At 43.2% G+C, this 24,769-nt stretch overlaps 1 protein-coding gene across 1 annotated transcript in view; it reads left to right on the plus strand.

Moving 5' to 3' along the window:
• Nucleotides 1-2,484: 2,484 nt before the first annotated feature.
• The window catches only part of DOK7 (docking protein 7), a 108,803-nt gene continuing 86,518 nt past the window's right edge, over nt 2,485-24,769 (plus strand). The window contains exons 1-4 of the mRNA XM_018554959.1: nt 2,485-2,569; nt 2,693-2,738; nt 19,683-19,913; nt 22,801-23,001. Of these exons, the coding sequence (XP_018410461.1) occupies nt 2,516-2,569; nt 2,693-2,738; nt 19,683-19,913; nt 22,801-23,001 (532 nt within the window). The 5' untranslated portion in view covers nt 2,485-2,515. The remainder of the gene's footprint in view (nt 2,570-2,692; nt 2,739-19,682; nt 19,914-22,800; nt 23,002-24,769) is intronic.

The following is a 24,769-nucleotide window of genomic DNA, read 5'->3' on the forward strand; positions in this document are numbered from 1 at the left end:
GCGGCCAGGTGGATGGGGGGGGGGGGACCCAGCAGCATACCTGATCCCCTATCCCCTCCTCCCTTTGCCAGCATCCATTACCAAGATGTCCGCCAGCAGTAAAATATATTACCATGCATGCGTGATGACATCACACCACAGACGTCATAACGCATGCTCAGCAGTCGCAAAGGGTGACACCCACCTTGGTGCCGCCACTGCATGTTCTTTTTTAAGCTGCAAGCTACTAGCGACAGACAACACAATACTCAGGGGTGAACAGATATAATTGAAAATAATGGGATTCTTCATGTTGAGTGTTGTAGTTGCTTAAGAAATGCATGGGAAGCACATATAGTACCAATGTGATTTGGTAATCGTGTAACCTATCCTATGTGAAGTGGGAATTTTGATGACGAGTACACTTCAAATGGTTATATTTAGTGACTGCATCAACTTTTTTTTTAAACGTTCTGTCCATCAGACCGGAACTGTGCTATAAGCCTAATGTTTCTAGGGACAAATCCCAAACTCTAGAAGAGCCCTTTGAATTTATGGGATGGTTTGCAGCTATGATTGGGAAAATAAATAGTTTAGACAGTGTCAGGACAGTATGTGAACACTTGAATAGGCAGCAAATGCAAAACTGCAATAAAAAGTAGAGTGCATTATCTTGAAATCAAAGGTACACTGTATTATTTGAGAGTACACTGGCTGGACAGCATGGGGTCTATTTAAAAAACAATTTGCAAGGCTCTTTACCCTACAAATATCTGTAAACTTTTGTTTTGTGTGAATAATGGCAAAGATAAACGTAATCATATTTTTTCAATTCAGGTCGAATGTATTGTGATGTAATACTACATTATGACCACTAGATGGAGATGAGGAGCACAGAAAATAAGTATTTTCTGTGCTCTTCTGCTCCATCTAGTGGCTATAATGCAGTATTACATAACCATACATTTGAAAGAACATTAGGAATGTTTGTACTTGTCAATATTCGCACAAAACAAGCATTCACAGATATTCGCAGGGCAAATCTTTATCTATAGACGCCTATGGAAGCAGCTTGGTTAGGCCAAAATTAAGAAGGAAAGGTTAAAACATAGATTTTACCTTGAAATGAGAGTGTATTACCTAAGAGACCAGAACCACAAATATGTTTGAGTGCCTGAGCACCAGACTAGGCTACAAACTTATCACAAAATTGCAATCCAGAATTTAACACACAGCAAACCTTAGGAATTTTTGCAGCTGAGCCCAAGTTGTACAATCATTGTGTAGCACCGTTACAATGCCAGAGCACCAGAATAGACCACAACACAGGATTTATCCCAACATGAAAAAGTCTCTGCTCCCTCCTGGAGTTCAGCCTTCAGTTGCAGAGAAATGTCGGTTGATCGCTAATGGGGGTGCATTCCCGCTCCAGGCTGTTCAATCTCAAAATGCCCATGCAGCCGCAAACTGATAAGTCACTCTGTAAAAACTTTACTTGGCTTCTACCATTCCACACAGCCCCATCTGTGGTCTAACATATTTCACCCTACACAGGCTTAGTCGTAGACCTGTGTAGGGTGAAATGGACCAATGGTGGGACTGTGTGGCATGGTAGAAGCTAAACAAAGTTGTTTTTATGGAGTGACCTCATCAAGGAGCGGCTGCTTGGGCATTTGGGGATTGAACAGGAGTTACCCTGCTGCAAACATTGGAAACTTTGCATCAGAGGTCGAGCTGTATCTCTAGATTGTGCGGCCTGATCACCGCTTGTCCTGGAGAATCTGCTTGCCCCCTACTACCTCCATGTGCAGAACTTCTGCCTCTCACTTTAGGCCCGCCTGGCATTTTTTTTAAAGGGAATTGCCTAAATGTATCGGCAGCTATGACTATGGGTGCTGATGGTGGGAGGTGGGGTGGAAAAATCCCAAATGCTAGAAGAGCTCTTAGAATTCAGGGACAGTTTGCAGCCATGATCAGGCAAGGAAATAGTTTAGATCTGGAAAGTAGAACAGGTGGAGCCTAAACCATTCAATGAATGGCTATCATCAATGCACAGCCTGAGCCCTATCAGTCATCTGAATCATATAAGATTCCTGCGGGATTTCTTCAACTTTGGTGCCCACCTCGCCTCCTCTGTTCCTAAGCCCCGAGATATAAAGATAATAAGCAGGATTACTGCCTGCAAGTCCCAACAGCCGTTCACTCCTACTTATTCCTCTTACAGAATATATTGCTCTGCACTGAACACAAACTTCTTAAACCGCGTAGTTTCTACCCTAAAAGGGTTAAAAGCTTAGACAGTTGTCAAATCCCCATGCCCACTTGCCCTGGTAAGAGGCGGTGGGAGGCGGCTGTAAAAGTTAGTGGCCATTTGCTCAGGCGGGCTGCGTGTCACAAAATGCAGCTCTCCCTGTCTGTGTGTCTCCTGCCAGGCAGAGCTATTAAAGCTATTTTGAAAGTGACCCTTGGGCTTAAGTACATTCAGAAAGAGAGAGGGGAGAGAGAAGGCAGCAGCTGTTTGGAACCATGACTGAAGATGACGGATTCGGTTGTGGTGGAGGGTCAAGTCAGATTGAGAGATGGAAAAAAGGTCAGCGAAATGGACATTAATTTTTTTTTTCCGTCCGCTATTAACTTTGATTTTCGGAAAACATTTTTGCCCTGGAATTTTAAAGAGGCCTGCCTAATATTTTCTTCTGTTTTACTGTTTCAGTGGAAGAATAGGTGGCTGCTGCTTAGGAAGCCCTCTCCTGTGGCAGGTACTGTACTCTTATCTATCACCGTTGTGTCTGTTGTTCAGCCTAGACTGAAGACATAGAAAGCAGAATAGAACAGCCACCGGGGAGCGTTTTGTATTCCGATGTATTCTATTCTAGCCGGCCATCCTGCTTATAAAGTTGACTCACTGAAGTCATGCTGTCAGGAGAGTATGCTTCTGGGAACGAGCTGTGTGTCTGACGGATAGACCTCAGCTGTCTTGAAATCTTTCAGTATAACGTCTTTAGTAAGGCCAACCATATGGCCGAAATATTTCTATCAATGCTGCTAGTCGTTATCACAGTTTTCACTTGTCCCTCTTTTGTAACCAAATCTTCTTAGCTTGGCGTCTCTCTTAGCGTGTTATCTGTACCTTTGATTGGCTTTATAGATCCTTTAAATGAATGTGCTGTTTCCAACTTGTATTTGTATTGCACTGTATGTTATAGCCCATGCTGTATATTATTGAAGTGCTTAGATTAAATGGTGGTATGATGTTACAAAGGAAGCCAATTATTCATTTAAATGTTTTATCTTACTCCGGAAACAATTCGATTTTCTTGTTGTAGGTAGAACAACCTTTTTATAATTTTAGTCAAAAAAATGTGTGGTTTTAAAGTTTCTTGTAGCATGTTTCTGGCTGCTGTTGACTACTGTGCATCATCAGAAGTGTTGAGTGAATCTGCCCAGGATCAGCAACATGGAAAACACACCAATCCTATTAATTACATGCTTGGGAGATGCCCTAAAGCTGTGGGCGGTGTTAAGCTGGGTATACACGTTTAGAATTTCACATGAAAAATCTAATCAGAACATTCCACAATGCTACTAGAGACTTGATGAATGTAGTTTGATTTTAATATACGATTCTGGAATGAATGAAGTCTCTGAAAAGAAAACCACATTCACTGTTCAATTTTGTTCAGTCGAGAAAAAAGTTCCATCCCACTCCTCCAATTTATTTGGGCCCCACAGTCTAAATTAATTGTTGAAGTGACCCCATTAACTATTAGAAAATTGAAAAATGTTCTTCTAACGGTGTATACCCAGCTTAAGACTACGACAGTAATAGACAACCAGCATGAGGCCCCTTTCAAACTGGCGGTCCGAACAGGTCCACCTGTCAGTTTTTCAGGCGGACTGGATTGGATGCTCAATGCTGGTCAATAGGCAGCTGGGTGTAAACAGATGCACGTCTGTTTACACCCAGTTACCCCCCCCCCCCCCGACTCTGGCCAGGTCTGGAAAAACAAATGGAACAGAGTTCGGTTTCCCTGGACCTGATTGTGCCAGATCGGGGGTAATCTGATTTCAACAGTCTATTTACATCCAATTCCTCATAGGCCGACATGAGGTCTGGTCATTTCAGTTTTTCATTGCAAGATGGAGGAGAAAACTGGATGGTCATGAATGTCACATCTGATCCGTACCCCTACCGATCAGGAGGGGTTCCATGTACTGATCATCCAGTGTGAAAGAGGCCTAAATCAGTTACCTGTACAGTCCAGACATGACACGTCCTAGATAGATCCCAGAGCGGATTCACATGGAATGTTACCTGTTAACATATAGAATAAACAACAGCATGCAAGTATGTAAATGCAAAACGGAAATAAAAATGAGTGCGTAATATCTTGAAATAAAAGTATGAGCATATCTGAGAGACAATAGCCACAAATATTGTACAGTGGCAGGACAGTGTGTAAGCAGCTTGGATAGGCTGCTTACATGATCAAAATTTCTGCCATACAGAGAGTACATTGTTTTCAGTTAGTCACATCTGAGAGACAGTAAAGTACACCCGATATATAGTTTTGCCAAACATGTCAAGCCTAAAACCCTTTACAGGTCATCAATGTAGAACAAAGAGTGAATGATGACCCTGAATACATGCTCTCAGTCTGGCATGTGCAACAATACCTATCATGTATGGCACAGTCAAGACACAGTGAGGGTAGGGGAGCATGTGCATTAAAGACACAGTGTGGGTAGGAAAGCATGCACACTGAAGACACAGTGAGGGTAGGGGAGCATGTGCACTGAGGAGGAACTGAGCTGAAAATGCAGTGACTCTACTGCACTAAAATCTTAAACAATGTTATCAGTTCTCTCTGTGAACTAGAAGAATACTATGGAAATCAGAAGAAATGGAGGTGTTTTGTATTTCAAACACACTTCCTGTCCTAGGGTGACAACACTATTTTCCATAAATACAGTACAGTGAATGAACATTGTCCCCCTAGCACAGGAAGCATATTACTGTATGGATCACCAGGTTAAAATAAAGGAATCAATGCCTGAAAAAGGCAATTTAATGCAGCCCCCACATCTAAGGAGTGGTAAGCTGCAATATATTAAACATGTATTCTTGCGTTTAGATACACCTTAATGTATGAGTTATTCCAACTGCATACAGGTAGTGTTACATGCCAGAGGCAAATTCTGGTTGTAATGGCTTTAGCTAATATTTTATATTACTGTTTAAAAGTCCCCTCCTTTCACTGCCTTGAGTTATATCAATGGACACAGAGAGACTGGTTACATCAAAGCACATTAGTGTCATAAAAATAGAAAGAGGATACAGAAGTCAGGTTAGCATGTGAGCAAGAGGGCTGCGAGGAAAGGGAGAGACGAAGGCCTCTGCCGCAGGTTTCATGTTACTGCACACGATAGACAGGACTGGGATAGCTAAACTTCCTACAGCTCCTGATTTCATGTACATAGGAAGACCTGTAAGAAAATGAAAATCAGGTCTCTGTATTGGAGGCAGCATTCAGCCTGCTTTATATGCACAGATACAGCTTTTCAAAACTCGGCAGATGTATAGGGGATGGACCCCTAAAGATGAACTCCAGGCAGATATAAAAGAAATACAATTAAAGGCAATTATGCAATAATTAAACAAAATTACAGTTTGTTTTATGTTTAACTAGCCTAATTACTAGAATTTGACTTGGAATAAGGCTCTTGTAATCCCTGTAAAGCAATACTAGCTAGAAAATGAAGGGGCAGCACTAGGAGCCAATCAGGTGAGCTGCAGTGTACATGTGCCGATTAGGAGCATGCTGTAAGGAAGGTAGGGTAAAGCAGCGTTCCTTAAAGGAGAACTATGGGGTTAGGGCTTTTCCCCATAGTTCTCCTTGGGGTAACGGGAGGACACAAACTAGCGTCCTCCTGTCACCCTAAGCTCAGTATACCGCGAGCTGTACTGAGCCGCCGCAGTTGAAGCGGATCCCGACAATTATGTCTGGATCTGCGCAGCTGCGTGACTGACAGCTGGCTCTGCCTATCTAGAGGCAGAGCCAGCTGTACCCGCCCCCTCCCCGTCTGTTCCACCAGTCAGCGCTGGAGGATCGGAGCGGGGAATCCAGCCCCTTCCCTGTCATGGCAGAGAGCCGTGACAGGATCGAGAAGTGAGCGAACGCCGGTATGTGTTCGCTCACTTCTCGATCTACTGAGCCGACCTGTGACAGTCTCATTGTCACAGGTCGGCTAGAACTATGAGGTGAGTGAAAAGCACTCACCTCATAGTTCTCCTTTAACATTTTTTCCAGTGAGGGCACCCTTTAAAAGTATGCAAAATCTCAAGGCACCCCAGTCTAAAAAATGAAATGTGTGGTTCCCCCAAAATCTATACAAGACACTTATCCTAGATTGGATGTTATCAATTTTAGGGGGGACCCCCATGCAAAGAAACAAAGAAACAAAAATTACGTGGAGTTTCCCCCTTCACATCAGGGTCTCCCCCTTCCCTTCAGAGCCCCCCTTCACATCAGAGCCCCCCCTTCACATCAGAGTCCCCCCCTTCCCATAAGAGTCCCCCCTTCCCATAAGAGTCCCCGTTCACATCATGAATACATTTTAAATGTATATTTAGCTGTTTGTCTGGAGATCAGTATTTAGCCACAGAGAATCTAGTGACAACTCTTAGCAGCCCTCTGCATCCATCCCCCTTCATTTCTGCTGCTGGACACACCCAATTTGTCCATGGTTGTGTAGTGGTGAGTGAGAACAGGGGGGCTTTAATACACTCCTCTATCATGGGTGCACACTAGGGCCCACATAGGCTGGATTCACACCTAGGTGACACCATTTTTGCTTGTTTCTATACGCGTTTTTGTTGCACATTTTTGTGCGCAGTTTATGCACATAAATCAAGTACAGCATTTTCGCAGATTGTGACACATTGAGGTAAATAAGCAAACAAGCATATACTGCATGCAAAATGCAGCAAACATGCGTTTTTGAGCGTTTCCATTAAAAATCTATGGGGCCAAGAAGCCCTTTATCTGCCATACAGAAGCTCGTGTACTTTTTACAGTGACGGGCATTTTGCTACAAGCGACAAAAAGTTCAGATGTGAACATGGCCATAGAAATGAATGGGATTTTGTTTTAGGGTTTTGTTTTTTTTGTAGCATTTTTTGGGGGGCAGAAAAAGCGCTAGATTACGCTGGGTGTGAACCAAGACTTAGGTATATGTTCTATAATCCTTGACCCACTTGCACCTTTACTAGTACTAAAATTCACATTCCCGAAGGGAGCACTAATCAACTTTTCCCATTGGGATCCAAAGCTTCCACTTTGTAGGGGGTACAGACAAAAATTACTTTTGCTTGACAGTTAGCTGACTTCTAGCTGAGCAATGTGGAATAAAAATGACAGTGCAGTGTACAAAGTGGACCAATGCTGCATATTGAATGCATAATGAATGTAATCGTTAATGTGTAGCAAATGTAATTGCAGAATTAATTTTTAATGTAGAGTTTTGGGCATTGGCTGGAAATAATTTAATGTACATTAAAAGGTACATTTTTAGTTCCTGTACATGAAACAGTGACTGGGGATTGCATAGTAAGGCATTGATGTATGCTAAATGGGGATGCAAGCTGACAGGTTATTATACATTGAAAGCATCTGTTAACACCACAGTGTTGTGGTCATGCATGGTATAATGTAGGGCTACAACAATTAATCGAATAAATCGATAATAATCGAGAGAGGGAGAGAGGGAGAGAGAGAGAGAGAGAGAGAGGGAGAGAGGGAGATAGAGAGAGGGTTAGAGAGGAGAGAGAAAGAGAGGGAGGGAGAGGGAGGGAGAGGGAGAGATGGAGGGAGAGGGAGAGAGAGAGAGAGAAAGAGAGAGGGAGAGAGAAGGAGAGAGAGAGAGAGGGAGAGGGAGAGGGAGAGATGGGGAGTGAGAAGGAGAGGGAGAGGGAGGGAGAGGGAGATAGAGAGAAAGAGAGAGAGAAAGAGAGAGAGAGAGAGAGAGAGGGAGAAAGAGGGAGATAGAGAGAGGGAGAGAGAGAGAGAGAGACAGATGGAATGGATTTTGGGGGGACCCCCATGCAAAAAAACAAACAAAACTTTTTGTCGCTTGTACCACGGTCGCAATAGCAAAAGGGCCCTGGCGTTCCGCCTGTTGGGGGTGGGCAGAGGAGAAGAAGAGGGCCCAGAAAAAACATTCATCCTGATTGCGTGCGGCCTGGCCTGCTATGCCCGATGCACTAGCCTGCCCGACGCTACGCATCAGCCTGCTCTGACGGACCGAAGCTTGTCCGAGCAGGGCAGTGAGAGGGAGGGGTTAATCGGCAGTACCGAGTATTTGGGCGAGTACTCACCCAAATGCTCCGATGCCTAGCCCGGTACTTTAGCTTTGGACATCAGGAAGCCGGGCAGCGAGTCATTATGCGGCGCTCCGTTTCCTGATTGGCCAGAAAGCCGGCTCCATGCTTTCTCGCCACCTAGTGACAAGAAGCATGGGGGCGGCTTCACTGCTAGCCAGGAGAAAGCCGGGTGGTGGGTCATTACACGCCGCCCGGCTTCCTTAATGGGACTTTCGGTACTCTGTATTCGGTATCGGCGAGTACCGGAAAAAAAATATCGACAAACCGGTATCGGTGCATCCGTAATAATAACAGTGTGTGACTGTGGGGGGAGACATTAGAGTGTAAGCTCCTCTGTCAGAGACTGATGTGACTGGCTCAGTATGGGGGGTGACGGTGCGGGGGGGCCCAGCCTAAAGCCGCGTAAGGGGCCCCAAAATTCCTGATGGCTGCCCTGGTGGCACTCAGATCATGCTTAAAGCCCAACTGTTGTTCCCCATGGTCCCTGTGCGTGTTGGAAAGTAGCCACCACTCCAAGCACACTTCTGTGATGGACTACAATCTCAATACAAATTAGTAGACTAAACGTGAGATTGTAGGACAGGAGTGAGCTTGGAGCGGTGGTTACTTTCCAAAACACACAGGAACCATGGGGAACAAAAGTAGCCACCCTCCAGAGAGAAAAACAGTGTCAGCATACACAGATATAATGATAATAGTTAAGGTAATTGAATGCATATTTAGATTTATCTCCTGATTTTAGTGTCACTTTAAGCTCATTGCATATGGTAAAATCTGATTGTACAATTTCCTTTAGATCTACCAACATGTATGTAGTGCAGGATCCTGCCTGACTGGTTACATATTGATTATATACAGTAGTTTAGGTAGGTCCTTATGTTACATAGTTTTAGTAACATAATTGTACAGAGATTGTATGGTCAGATTGTAGTGGGTATGGTTAGCCTTAGTACAATGTCTGCCTTTCTGAATATCTATTTCTGTGAGCTCAGCTGGGCTTTAATGGCCTGTTCCATGTTGGTAGTCCTAAATGTACAGCCAATCTCCTTCTCCGGGGATCAAGAAGAGGCATGGAGTGTGGTAACTGGAGAAATGTTTTGCCTAGTTTTGGTTCCAGTTAGTGAATATTTTCCAGCATGCGCATGGTGGGAATATTCCCATTAATGAATCAAAAAATATTGCAGTGAAACAGCCTGGTTGTAAATATCAATTTTCAATTTGAGGTCAGCAATGGAAGCCTCAATATGTCTCCCAATACAGGTTTCTTTTAAAGCTTGAGTTCGGCTTTGTATCACTTCCATCTATTGTACCTTAACATTTTGATTTAAAAAATGTAACATTCATTAAATTATTACAATTCTAAAATTAAGCTCTATGCACCAAAATCTGAGCTCATCATTTTACTTTAGTTTCATTTTCAAATGTTGGAGTTTGACAATGCAAATCCGTCTGTCCCAAATGACACCAGAGCTCTTCAGTAATTCAACGATTCGAACTCCGTGCACGGAGTGCCTTTTTTTTTTTTTTTGCTTTTAGTAATACTTTTCGTTTTTGCATTCCCCTATAAATAAATTGAAGAAATTATTTCAAAACTGAATCAAAAGCAGAGCTTCATGAATAAAACATTCACCTTCTATGCTATCATTTTTCAGCATTTGTTAAAAGGGAGTCATTTACATAACTAGGCAAAATCTGTAAGAAAACCTAAGATTTCCCTATGAAAATCAAATCAATAAAGAAAGCAGCTTGTGACAGGGCACTTTTTTTGTTTTAGTCATGAAAGTCACGTATGAATTCCAAAAACATTGCTTATTCATTCTTTGGTAATTTTTCATATTTTCCGGGCTCTAAATGTATCTTAGGGGTCTAGTTATAAAAAATATATATATGTCCAGTAAAACTTTGTACATTCGTTTTGTGTGCATTAACAAGCTATTGTGAGATTTGGAAAACATAGAATGTTATTAGGATATTTTCTCTTCTGGTTGAATGTTCTTCAAATATTATAGGCAGTGATGAATGGGGTAAATACCACATTATGGACACAAGGTGGAGCTGAGGATCAAAGGGAATTAAATACATCTTAGTAACAAGAGGTACAATGTAACAATTCTAGAGAAGGCTGCTTCATTCACTGACCAGATATCCCCTATGGTGAGGAATCTCGACTTTGGAATCGAGTGCAACATACAGAAGTGGAATATTGAGCTCCACCAGTTCACTCCTGATGAGAAGGGTGCTAATGGCTACCAGCACTTATTCAGTGCTCTGCAGCAAATAATCTGCCCTGCAAAATGGATTGCAAGCGAGGCCAAACTTGCAGGTTCAATGGCAGAGCATGCAAAACGTGGAAAGCTGAGCCAATATTTAACAGCAGGAGTCACCTAAACCTTTACCTGGTTAGTGGTTTCAAGCCCATGAGCAGACTTTTTTTGTAGTGGACCTACCATATACTGTATGTTCGATGCTAAGTATATGCTGGCTAAGTAATATATAACAATGAAAGGTGTTAATGACCTAAATACTCATGGACATCATAGTACTTCTTCTGACAATGACCCTGTTTGCATATTCTTTCCAAAAGGACAGCACCATCTTTATTCAAGCATTATCAATGTGCTGGACTCAGATGCTGGCTCAGAGATGACACAATCCTATACTAGTGCTAGGGTAATTGGATAACACTTTGCCTGACGAAGGGACCCTGTGCGGTTGTTGCAAAATTTCTTTATGCTGCAGGAATGTCTGTAAAGATAGAATTCTGAAGTCTAAGGAGTGTGGGCAAAATATATTTTATTAGTTTGATGTGATGCCATCTACCAGTTTCTCCAGCACCCGACTAAGGGGAACATCGGTATAGTGTGTGATGAGGATATAACCACTACAGCAATTGGCTGCTAGTCCTGAGGACTGTTACACGGGATGAAGTCAGAAGCTCCACCATAACTGGGCATGTCAGGTGTTATGGATAACTGCAGAAGAGAAAGAAACCGCACAGGTGCAAGGGGTCTAGGGGGTGCGGTCAGTGGCAGAACTACCAGGGTTTCAGCGTTTGCAGCTGTGACTGGGCCTTGGTGCTCCACCACTGTCCTAAAATAAAATTAAAAAACACACATGGGTAATTGGTATCGGCGAGTACTTAAGGAAAAGTATTGGTATTTGTACTCGGTCTTGAAAAAATGGTATCAGTGCATCCCTACTCCTGTCCATGCCCGTACCGAGGTACTGAGATGTAGTAACATGGACAGGACAGGCAGAGTTAATGGACTACAAGTGCGGTGATGCCACTACACTTGGATTCCACTGCCACAAAGGCAGATGGGACTTGAAGTTCCTCCTTCCTGTGGATGGATGATGTGGCTGTGTGGGCAGAGCCATGCACAGCTGCGCAACTTTCAAAAATCCAGCAGCCTATGGGGAGAAGAACCCCAGTGATTCAGGTAAGTGGGGAGGGGGGTTGCAATGTGACCATGTTTCATGTTACATCCTAAATATGGGTCAGAAAGGTGAATTTAACCTTTAAAGTGTGATCTGCGCCTAATGAGAAAATGCCTCCAGGCAGGGCCGGCCTTAGGGGTGTGCGAGCCGTGCGGCCGCATACATTTCCCTTTGCTGCAGTTATTTTTTATTCAGAGTTTCAACCATCTGCAATGTTCAAATAAAAATGGTAAAACTAGACTTTTTTTCTGATAGTGTATATAATTCTAATAATTATTGGACACCCTTGGCTGGTTATATCATGCTCTGTAGTCTGAACAGCAAGTAGTCAGAGTTCTCAGTATTTAATCATACACCTGAAATGAAAAGCAGACAGATTTAGAATCGCACTTCCACTATAGGGTTTTCCTGCAGGCTAATGCTTGACACAATATGTGAGCACTTATGTGACAAGATGGCAGCTGAGAGGCTTGTGACTGCACTAATGAAATATTGACGAAGGGACTGCAGCTAGTAGGATGAACATGGTTCATATCTAGTACCTTTTCACTGTCAAAATATGTAAATCTCTCTTGTAGTAATTAATGGCTGGGCAGTGAGTAGGTACCAGGAAATTACCATAGACCTGGGGCGTAACTAGAAATCACAGGGCCCCATAGCAAAATTTTGTATGGGGCCCCGTGATTGCTAGTTATGCCACTTGCAGAGCCCACCTGATATACCAAACAGCCCACCTGAGAGTGATCCTGCAGAGCCCACCATAGACTCTCTATAGTGGGCTCCGCAGGGTCTCAGATGGGCTGCACACCTCTTACCTGTCAGCTCTGTCCGCCTCCGTGGTCGCTGGGCCATGCCTCCTCTTCCGTCCCCGGGCTCCGCCTCCTCTTCTATCGACCGGCCCTGCCTGCTCTTAGGTCGCTGGGCAGTGATGTAAGAGGAGGCAGGGTTGCTCTTAGGTGGGCCCCGCCTCCTCCTTTACTGCGAACGCCGGCCTCTTCTGCTGCAGCTGCTGGCTGTTACTGACACAGCTACACAGCGACAGGTTGTCAGTGATCTTCACAGCCGCTGCTGAGGTGTGTCAGTGGCAGCCAGCACCCTTACATGCCATAGCGACCCAGGCGGCTCACACGGCATCAGAGGGATGCCCTGGCTGCGCCCCCCTGTGCCCAGGCCTCATAGTGGCCGCCTGAGTCGCTATGGCGATTGTTACGCCACTGCCATAGACTATCAGTTTCTCTTCCAAGTACAATGATTTCTATGGACACTATCTGCAAGGAGTTTCCATGTTCTCAATGTGCTTGTGTGAGTTTCTTCCGGGCACTTCACTTTCCTCCCACACTTCAAGGACATGCCGCTTAGGTTGTCTCCTGTCTAAATCAGCCCTAATATGCATGTGAGATAGAGTCCTTAGACCACATGCATCAAACAAACACAAATTGCATGTGGCCCTTGAACTTTTCCTGCAGCTTTCACTTTTAAACCAAAGCTGACACTGTATACAGTCGCCGGGATTTACAGGAAGGCTGCCGAGGTCCCCAGCAAGGTCCCAGCAGCCTTTCTGTTATTTATGGTGCCTGTTTACACCGCCGGCCGAACATTTCCTCCTCCTTCCTTTGGATCCATACTGCCCGCACCCTCTGAAACCAACTGGGACCCCTGGTGAGACTGCACAGCCCTCCTAAGATGCCACAAAGTCCAGCATTGACCCCACACAGCCACCTGAGAGTCCACACAGCCCACCATAGAACCTTCATAGGCCACCATAGACCCAGCACGGCCCTCCTGAGAGTCTGCACAGCCCAGTATAGACTCTGCACAGCCCACCATAGAACCTGCACAGCCACCTGAGAGCCCACACAGCCCACCATAAAACCTGCAAAGCCACCTGAGAGTCTGCACAGCCACCTGAGAGTCCGCGCTGCCCACAATAGACCCTGCATAGCCCACTATAGACCCCGCATTGCCCACCATAGACCCCGCATAGCCCAGCTGAGAGTCCACCATAGAACCTGCACAACCCACTTTAGACCCTGCATAGTACACACGAGAGTCTGCAAAGTCCACCATAGAACCTGCACAGCCACCTGAGAGTCTGCACTGTTACACTAATTGCCATTATTTTTCCTAGTCTTCTACTTTCATATTTAATATGATAAAGAGTAGATACATTCATATATTTTTACAGATACAACCGGCCCTTTGAGGGCAGCCACAATGCTGATGCGGCTCGCAAAGAAATTGAGTTTGACACCCCTGCCTTAGACTGTGGGTTCTGTAACGAGCCCCTTGCTCGCTCGGTTCCACTCTCCCGGCACTCCTCTGCTACTAATGGACCAGATGTCGGACCACAACGTCTGATTCTTCGATCGTCAGATAATCCGGGATTCGAACTACAGCTATGTGCCGTTCGAATCCAGCTCAGAACAAACACCAGGCAGGCTGTATGTAAGTTCCAACAGGGATCTGCTTTATTGAATGCACACACACACTTTTATACACAACAGTTTGAACAACCCGCCCAAACCAACACCTTCCTATTGGTCATGCAAATGAAGGCTTGAAGCAGAGTCAGCAGGGATTGGTCCGATAACTTGAAGGGGAGGGCTGATATGTGTGGCCATGCAAAGGAGGACTTGAAACAGGGTCAGCAGGGATTGGTCCGATAACTTGAAGGGGAGGGCTGATATGGGTAATGACACAGAGAAGTCCCACGAGATAATTACATTACATAAACACAGAACAATGCCTTCCTTCCAGACCACGGAGCCGTTGGAGGGGATTATCCTTAAGACAAACTGTGAACTGTGAAACAAACACAGAGTGATTCAACCCTAAGACAGGGTGGAGGACCCACCACTGTGTAATATAGTCAAGGAGACATGGTTCAGTATTCCAAGGACCATGACAATCTCTCAAGTCGCTCATCCTGCAGCTGGATGTCTCTAATGGCATTCTGTATGGCGGTCTCTGATGGGTTGGCACCATATAATGCCAACCGCTCTCGAACTCGTTGCTGAAACAAGTCCTCAACGGACCGGGGTCCAGCATCACCATCCCTCTGATCCATCTCGGCTAGCTCACTGATCAGGGGTCCAGCATCACCATCCCTCTGATCCATCTCGGCTAGCTCACTGATCAGGGGTCCAGCATCACCATCCCTCTGATCCATCTCGGCTAGCTCACTGATCAGGGTGGCCTTGTTCTTTGTCCCAGCGGTCCCTCCTCGGCTCTCAAGCAGGTCTTTCAGTGTGTCTCTCCTGCAGGCTGCGTAGCTGGTCATTCCCTGTGTTGGTTTGGAGTGTCCCAATAACTGGAGAGCAGATCCCGCCGCTTGCCACCAATGTAACGAGCCCCTTGCTCGCTTGGTTCCACTCTCCTGGCACTCCTCTGCTACTAATGGACCAGATGTCGGACCGCAACGTCTGATTCTTCGATCGTCAGATAATCCGGGATTCGAACTACAGCTATGTGCTGTTCAAATCCAGCTCAAAACAAACACCAGGCAGGCTGTATGTAAGTTCCAACAGGGATCTGCTTTATTGAATGCACACACACACTTTTATACACAACAGTTTGAACAACCCGCCCAAACCAACACCTTCCTATTGGTCATGCAAATGAAGGCCAAAGTAGCCGGAGGACCCACCACTGTGTAATATAGTCAAGGAGATGTGGTTCAGTATTCCAAGGACCATGACAGGTTCCTTAAAGTATTACTATTAAATTCTCAAACTTTTTCCAATAAAGAATTCAGAAGAAACAAGTGCATTGCCCAGCAAAGTATCTCTTTACATTTTTGCCCAAGCAATTACAGTCATTATGTTTCCAAACAGTTGGCTCCAACTCTCTCAGCTCCATTTTGACTTTAATATTGCTTTATGGTTAGGGACTGATGTGAATGGGCAATATGTAAACCACTGCGTAAATTGTTGGCGCTATATAAACGCCTGTAATAAATAAATAAATAATAATAAATGAACAGGAAACAGATACATGAAGCCAAAGTTATGTTAACCAAAACCTGTCCTTCTAGAGCAACAGTTCTCAACCTTTCTAGTGCCGCAAACCTATGATAACAATGCCCAAGTTATGGCGACCCCTAACAGTAAAATGATTTGCGTTGCTCCTTCATCGCTGTAGTTTTTCTACCGTTAGATAGCTATTAGATACCGGCTCCCAGCCGCCCGGGAGAGAAACACTTTCTCCCGGAAAGGTTTACTCTGCTCGATCCAGCAGAGTAAACCTTTCCCTGCTCCGGCTTTTTTTTTTTTTCTGACATCGGCAAATCATCATTCGATCCCCAATGGGGTTGCAACCCACAAGTTGAGAACCGCTGTTCTAGAGCTTACTTATGGGGGTTGTGGATGCCCGGTATGATAAAACGGGAACTATGGGTGGGTTTACCACTAATTGTTCACAGTACTTTACCTACTTCTCCTTTCTAAGGGCTTGTTCATTCAGGGCTGAATACAAAACCCTTGTTTCATGGCAGCATTCAGAATACTCTCATGATGAATTCTGCATCCAACATTTAGATCACAGCAGCGCCATCCTGTTTAGTACACTTAGACTGGGCACTTGCAAGTTACTTGGTGGGAGTCACAATTGCTCAATAAAACAAATATATTTACCTTACACTTTACTGGTAGTGACACCGGTATTTCCAGTGTGGACATAGGAAGAATTTTAATGATCAGAAGTCCATATCTGCACAACAACTTTACAAAGCTGTGAGCAGTGCTTGCATATTCTAATATCAGGTTTTAAGAAGGTTGTATTTTCAGTGAGCTGAGCAGCTGAGGGAGATGTAGGGGAGACAGTGATGCAGAGGAGAGACATTGAAGTTGAATGGACATTCTGGATACAACGAATGAAATAGAGATCCACACTCATAAATCTTGATTTCAGTGGAGGAAGATGGATTAGTTTTTGGCCGTTTCCACTTTATTAATCATCATTCCACGCTAATAATCACTCCCATGACTTTTGTGGGTGTCAGGTACAGTAAATGGATCCGCAATCAACGCTAAAGCTGAATATTTTTATTGTCTTTCACAAATTATTCTATAAAAGGCAGTATTAGTCTAAACATTAGTGATACAATAATATCAGGCCTTTCTAAGGGCACAGAGGCATAATGAAATAGCCTGTCAATGTCGGATCTTGCTGCCATCTTCTGCCCTGCGTAAAATTTTGCCCATAGGCTTGTATGCATGTAAACATTTCTTTAACATGCAAGAGTACAGTGTAAACGTGCAGTGATTGCTACAAAGCCAGGCTGCTCCAGCCATCTCCATCCTGCGCCAACAATGTGGGCAGAGCAAGTGCTCCATTATTTGTTATATGCAATTTCCTGTGCAATCAGTTCATTTACACAATTACACATAATGGCATATATCAGTAAACATACATTTACACAAGTATGCAAGTAAAATTTATGTCCTCTGATGCAGATTTTCCAATTATGGATCTGAACACGGAGCATGTTTATGTACCTGTGTGAATGGCTCCATTGAAAACAATATACGGTACCTGCATTCAGATCCATAACCAAAAAACACATTGCATTGTGTTTTTTTTTTAATGGCCATGCGCATGAGGCCTTACATGGTCACAGTGTAAAAAAAAAAGACCATATTCTCTTCACTGAATGCAGGGCTCATGGGTTTCTGGTTTACGTTTCTGAACGCTGCTGCAGTAAACATAGCTAAAGTCCTCATTCACATGGATGTGTACAGCCGTGCAACATGCTCCATGTCCATACAGAAACCTGCACCTGGGGAGGACAACTGCTCTGTGTAGTTGCCTATACAACTTTACTTGACACGTGGACCCGAGAGAGAAGCCGATTGATTGCCACGGGCAACTGCTGCAGATTCTGTCTGCTCCTGTTTTTATGAATTCCCCTGATAATAAACACAGCAGTTTAGATTAAAAGGTTTAGGTTGGTAAAGACAGGGAAACATGGTGGCAAATTAATAAAAAAAAAATTGTGAATAACCTTTCCATGCCATGTATCAAAATTAATTTGAAGGTCGTTGTAAGCAGGACTAATTAGAGAAAAACGTTTGCACTAATTTACAGTTTCACAAATTGTTTTATAACTATCACTGGTTAAAGGGAAATTGGGAAACCCCACCTTTTGTAAATAAAAATAAATAAATAAATAAATATACTCTTCTTCATAAAAGAAAACATTTTTTGGCATAGGATTCAGTAAAGTATTACCATGATCAGTGGATCGGTAGATTATTAGATCAATGCTCTGCCTCCTGCAGACTGTTCCTCTTGTCCAGGTCTGTACCGAGGTATGGACATGTAGTAACGCGGATGGAAGGAAGTGTCAATGGACTACAAATGTGGTAATGCCACTTCACTTGTATTCCATTGACAATTATAAATCCCTCTGCCGCAGTGGCTGATGGAACCAGGGCCGGCCTTAGGCCTTTAGGCGCCCTGTGCGAGAAAGCTTTACAGCGCCCCTCAGTAGGGTTGATTTACTAATGGCACATAGGCTGTTCACTTTACAAGGGAATTTGTACTTTGCAGGGGAAGTTTCCCCTTAGCATAGTGAATCAGAACAAATTTCACTTTGCAAAGAATACCCAATCATGTGCAAGGAAAGTAGCAAAACAATACAATTGCTTGCACATGATTGGATGATGGAAGTCTCCAGCGCTTCACCTCATTCACTAAGCTAAAGGGAAACTTTAGCTGCAAGATTCCCTTGCAAAGAGAACAGCCTATTTGCCTTTAGTAAATCAACCCCTTGGTCAGAAAGGTAAACCTAGCCCTTAAAGAAAAACTTGGGGCAAATGACAATTAACCCTTGCACTGCAAGGGGTTAATTGGTCATTTTAGTCTAGGGGATAATATATATACTCATCTGATCGCCAGTCCTGCGGAGGCAACCACTCACCTCTCCTCCCCTCTGTTACGGCTGTGGTATGTTTCTTGGCGTCCTCACGTCCAATGCAAGTCAATGGACTTGTATTAAAAGTGAGAATGTCAGCAGGGCTTCGACTGCCAGAGCCCATGGTAGGAAAGGCTGCAGTCTAACAGCCAGGTGAGATCGAAGATCGGGTGAGTACATCTATTTTTTTGTTTTAGCAAAACGAGCACTGAACCCTTGCAGTGTAGGGGTAGCCTGTCATAAGCCCGGAATTCTTTCTTTTTTTCAATTCCAAGTATTTTATTTTTAAATTCTTTCTTTTTTTAACTAGAACAAATCTTATTTTTGGTTACCTATTTTTCTCTGTTGATTGCCTAGAAAATAACATTTTTGCCTACATTGCCAAAAGAAATCCTTGTTCAACCTGATAAAAAAGTTGATGTGTATGTATTGCTTCAGTATCATAAGTAAAGACAAAAAGATCTAGTCTGGTCTGTAATTCGTATATGGCTGCAGGGGCTGAAAAGGTTAAACACCAAGGCAGATATTATAGGAATTATATGTTGTATGTTATATTCCTACAAAGGTGGAGTTTCTCTTTTAGGGCCTATAGGCTCTGAGATTCAAACCCAGCTCTCCCACACCCTTCTTCAATTACATGGCTGTAACCTATACCAGGGTGAAGACAGTTGTCCAGTTTGCATGTTTACATTTTATACGTTGGCTGAGAACACACTGAGTTGTTTTAAATAAAGCATGGGCAAAAATAACAGGCAGAACATGATATTGTCACGTTCGCTTTATGATTATAGCATATAAAGAAAGGAGAGAATGCAATTTACATAACTAAGCTCTGCACAAAAATAATATGGAATTTGACAGGAAATGTAACACTTCATTAAAAGGCTCCAGATTATTCGTGTCCAGGCAGATATAGAATATTGTAAATGTAAATGTTCTCCTCTCCAATAAGTATCTGTTTTCTTCTAGACTGCCTGCTGATGCTGATCTACAAGGATAAGTCGGACAGGACGAAGGGGCACAAGGAGAAGAGCAGCGTCACATTGGAGGACATCTGTGGAGTAGATGCTGGGCTTTCCTATGAGGGCATGGGTTACAGTGTGGCCATCATCTGCTTCTCACAAGTCGTCATGCTAGGGTTTGATAATAAAGACATTATGAATGCCTGGGATGTACGGATACGTTACAGCTTAGGGGAAGGTAACTATTTGTTTTTCTAAAAGCTTGAACCTCAGATACTTTCCTTTGTGTAAAGAGTACAAACATTACTTTGCAAATAAGGAGGATAAGGTAGACAGGCACTTACCAAGCCATACCTCCGGTACTACTAAGCTCTGCCTTTTGTACAGTATATGTATAGTCATATGCAAAAGTACGTAAATCCCATGGAAATGATTGACTGTTTGAACAGGAACAGGAAAACATTACATCTTTATTTCCTTTTTGAACAGGAAAACATTACATCTTTATTCAAACAGTATATACAGATAAAGATGATACACTAGACAGGATGGATCCTGTCTGTGTCCGTGTACGGACACCCGCAGCTGCACGGATGTGCAGTTCAGGTGAGTGTAAGGCGGCGTACGGCAGTGTACTCCCATAGAGAAGAACAGGCTGCTGCGTACAATCACACGCAGCACCTGTCCTTCCCGGAAGTGGCCCAATATGGCCGTGCACACTGCACGGATCTGTACGGGCCGGCTCTTAACAGTGTGAATGAGGCTTTACAGTCTTTAAAAGTCTTTGTCGCTAGCTACAGAACCCCCTTTGCAGGCTGTGCAGTAAGGAGAATCTGTTTAGCTGTCTTAATAATGTAAAACTTCAGGTCATTCCAGCCAGCACTGAAATTTACCCTGTATACCTAATGCTAGCGCAATCTTCTACAGCCTGCAAAAATCTCACAGTGTCTTCTTAGCTAAAGACTGCCAGCTGTTATCCATAATCCTAATATAAACTTCTTTGAACACAAAGTTTAAGTTTGTTTTAAGTTTATAGAATAATTGTGTACGGGAGTAGTAAGAATTAGGCCCTCATATAAAATATTGTTTTGGTCTTTATCATTACTACTACTACTTTTCTTTTTTACTCACTACTAGACTACCTCTTTAAGCACTTGCTTGCTGTGGCGGTGGATGGGGTAGGAAGGCTTAGGATTTACAGTGAGACCCTGAGATGTGAAAAGCTGAAAAGGACTGGTGTCCAATTGAGGAATAGTTTGCTGGAAGATTGTCCCCCTCTTTCCTGGCAAATTCTGTACATGTCTCTGCTCCCTAGTATACTGACTATGCTGACAGCTCTGCTGCTATCTGGCCTTGATTTAGACATACTTTATGTAAAGATCAGTGACAGTAAGGAGGGGCCATATTAAGCTGTGCCATGATCTGCAGTTATTAAGCCCCTGTTTAAAGGAGAACTATGAGGTTAGTGCTTTTCACTCACCTCATAGTTCTAGCCGACCTGTGACAATGAGACTGTCACAGGTCGGCTCAGTAGATCGGGAGGTGAGCGAACACATACCGGGTTCGCTCACCTCTCGATCCTGTCACGGCTCTCTGCCGTGACAGGGGGAGGGGCTGGATTCCCCTCTCCCCGCTCCGATCTGCCAGCGCTGACTGGCGGAACGGACGGGGAAGGGGGCGGGTACAGCTGGCTCTGCCTCTAGATAGGCAGAGCCAGCTGTCACTCACGCAGCTGGGCGGATCCCGTCAGCTGTAGCTCGCGGTATACTGAGCTTAGGGTAATGGGAGGACGCTAGTTTGTAACCTCCCGTTACCCTAAGGAGAACTATGGGGAAAAACACTGACCCCATAGTTCTCCTTTAATAGTACTGCATAATGACCGTGTATGCCTGCTGCCCTCTGACGGCATATGGGTCAGCTTGTATCAGTCAATAAAGTGAACCAATGGGTTTAAAACATTAAAAACTAACAGAAGCATGCTAATGCACGCACATTTAGATATCTTCATGTTTATATCCAGAGTGGCCAGATACCCCAGAAGTCTAAGGTGCTCTTTTAAGAAAACTTGAACCAGATCTATTATGGTCAAGCTGTTGCCTGTCCCTTTCTACTGTCCTTGGTTTCATATTGGCCAGTAATGCCACCCATTATACTTTGTGGTCAATAGGGAGCCAAGGAGAATGGGAATGGGCAGGCCATAGCACAACCATGTTGTATAACTATAGCATCTTTTCTCAGGTCTCAAAAGACTGTTTTGAGCTGCTGGTGTTAGGATACCCTGGTAGCGCATTATCTGTGGTGGAAATGGGAGACTCCATCATGCATGAAAGGCTTCTATTACCCTATCATAGTGTACAAGCTTGGGTGGCAAGTGTATAATGATATAAGTAGCTTCTTGTTAGGGATGAGTGAATCTGTCCAGGTTCAATTTGCCAAGGATTCTTTGTTGAAACTTCAGCTGGTCTGTCTCAGAAGACAGAGCACAGCTTTGGAAACGGTTGTGAGGTTGTGAGGGTAGGCTTCACTCACTGCACAAAAGGCCTATAGGTATTGAGAGAACAAAAATTCATAATTTTAAAATCTTATTAGTTTAGGGTTATGGAATTGCATCCTTTTTAAAGTTATCTATCCATTTAATGATGATTTATTTCTGGAGAGTACTGCTTTAAAGCTGTACTTCGAGCAAACAGCTAAATGCACGAATGAAATACATAAAGTATATGGGAGCTGCTTTACCCAAAGCCACTGTCTGGCCTTCTTGTTTTTGTTACCTGTTTGGAGTTTGGCTTTAAATAAAAGAGGAAACACAAAGTAATATTAGTCTATTGTCATTTGACATTTCTCTTTCCCGAGGGGTACCTTCAATATAGTTCTCTGTGAGGCATATGAAATGACAAACAACCTCTGGAGATCTCGGTTGTGTCTAAAGTCTGTAGGCCAAATTAATATTTATTAATCTTCATGATCTCTCTGTCCATGTCACTGCTTGTTTTATAAGTTGACATTATTAAGGGCTTTTATCAGTATGCTGGAAAACTCAATGAAAGTTACATAAGCGCACAGGAAGAAACATATATACAGACAACATGCTGATGCATTTAACCACAGAACTTCTATCATCTCAGTTCACAGATTCCATGTTGGAGTATTGCCTGGCACCAAACTGGAAAGTGGACCTGCAACACTGCATCTGTGCAATGACATCTTAGTTCTTGCTAGAGATCTTCCACCAGTTGTGATTGGGCAATGGAAGTTGTCTGACTTAAGACGATATGGGGCTGTGCCAAATGGCTTTGTCTTTGAAGGAGGAACACGGTGTGGATACTGTAAGTAGTGCAATTTGCATGTTTTTATTTGCTTCATTTAAAAAGTTATCAACAAATAAGAGAAGTCTTGTATAAAGGTGCCACTCCTGAAAACTGGTGGCTAAGTGGCTTTATCTTTGAGTTTGAGTGCTTGTATAGCTTGGTTCTTCAACAATTTAACTATAGGACGTGTTAGAAACTTATAATTATTACCTTGCACATACACATGCTTATGTCCAGGACTTTGTTCTTGTTGTTCTTGCATTTGTGCCAGTGCGTGATGATGCATTAAATCAGTTCAGCTGACAAGTAATTCCTCACTGTATATTTATACTCATTACAGGGCATGTTCAGGCTCTGAGGAATCACTTTATAGTGTCAGCTTTCCATTGTCAACTTTAGCTCATTCCCAGTTGGTCATTTGCTCTGCCCACCATGACCCTAATTGTTTTTCGATAGTTTTTTGGTATTGAACTCTTGGTTATTTACTTCCTTGTTGTGCCATTTGGTTCATTTACTCCTTCTTCTTGTTTCTTCTGGCAATTTTGAATGGCCTTGGCAATATTTTGGCCAGATAATTTAATCAAGCTTAAAGGTCCGTTGGCTTCCAACCACATGAAGTCTTACGGAAGAGCTGCTGGTAAGATGAAGACTGCTGTAGGGTGGTGTTTTATTATTTGAACAGGTGCAGAACCTAACAGCAGTTTTGTAATGTTTATATTTAACGTGGACCTTGTGCACTTGACTTAATAAGTGCGCAGCATTATGTGTTTGTCAGATTTCAATTTCCACACTAATAATGTGCATTATGATCAAAGGCCACATAAACAAACCCAGGCCAAATTAAACAACATGCCTAGCCATTCCATTGTGTACTGTTTGCTTGCTACCTATTTAAATATTCCATCTTTATATACAGGCTAATTATCAGCAGAAGTTGGTCTAGAAGAACTTGATCCACTAATATAGTCTCAAATTATTATTATTATACAGGATTTATATAGCGCCAGTAGTTTGCACAGCGCTTTACAATATAAGGAAGACATTACAGTCACAATACAATTTAAGACAAGAAGGAAAGGAGGGTCCTGCCCGTGAGGGCTTACAATCTAAAATCATCATATTAAACACCTAACACCTCAAAGCCTTGGATTTATTGATTAATAGTAATTGATATTTAAAATAAAATAACAGGTGGAACCAAGCAGCGTCTCCTATATAAAGTATGTTTAGAAGCCATTGCTTAACACCTTTTAGTGTTACATCACACTACAATTCCTTGTATGCGGCACACGTGGTATTGCACATGCATAGGTGTGAACAGGCAAATATAGTTCCCTTTCATACTAAACTGCATTACATAGATGTGAACCATCTACATAGGAGATAATGAGATTTCTATTTGCAATGCATCTTAATGCTGCATGAAAAGGACAAGTGTGAATAGGCCCGCAACTCAGTTATTATTTATAATAGTAGATCTATCAGGTATTCATTGTGAAAGCATCCGGATAATTTAGGTTTCTGCTAATGAAGATGGAGACTGTCAATGGAGAAATCTATAAGACTCTGCTTTCCTAAAATGATGCAGTTTTAATAATTATTAGCATTAGATACCATTAGACGACTGCTTGTTATAAATGATAATTTCATAATTAAAAATGCATTTGCTTTGGGAAGAAACGCAAGCAGGATTTCAGGCTGTGCATGGTTTTATAAATGGCCCCGCAATGCTTGTCAAGATCCTAGATTACAAGTAAAAAAATAAAAAGCAGATCTGTTGTTGCTG

The sequence above is a fragment of the Nanorana parkeri genome, unplaced genomic scaffold (genome assembly GCF_000935625.1).
Source record: "Nanorana parkeri isolate BGI_ZX_2015 unplaced genomic scaffold, ASM93562v1 scaffold180, whole genome shotgun sequence".
NCBI lineage: Eukaryota > Metazoa > Chordata > Amphibia > Anura > Dicroglossidae > Nanorana > Nanorana parkeri.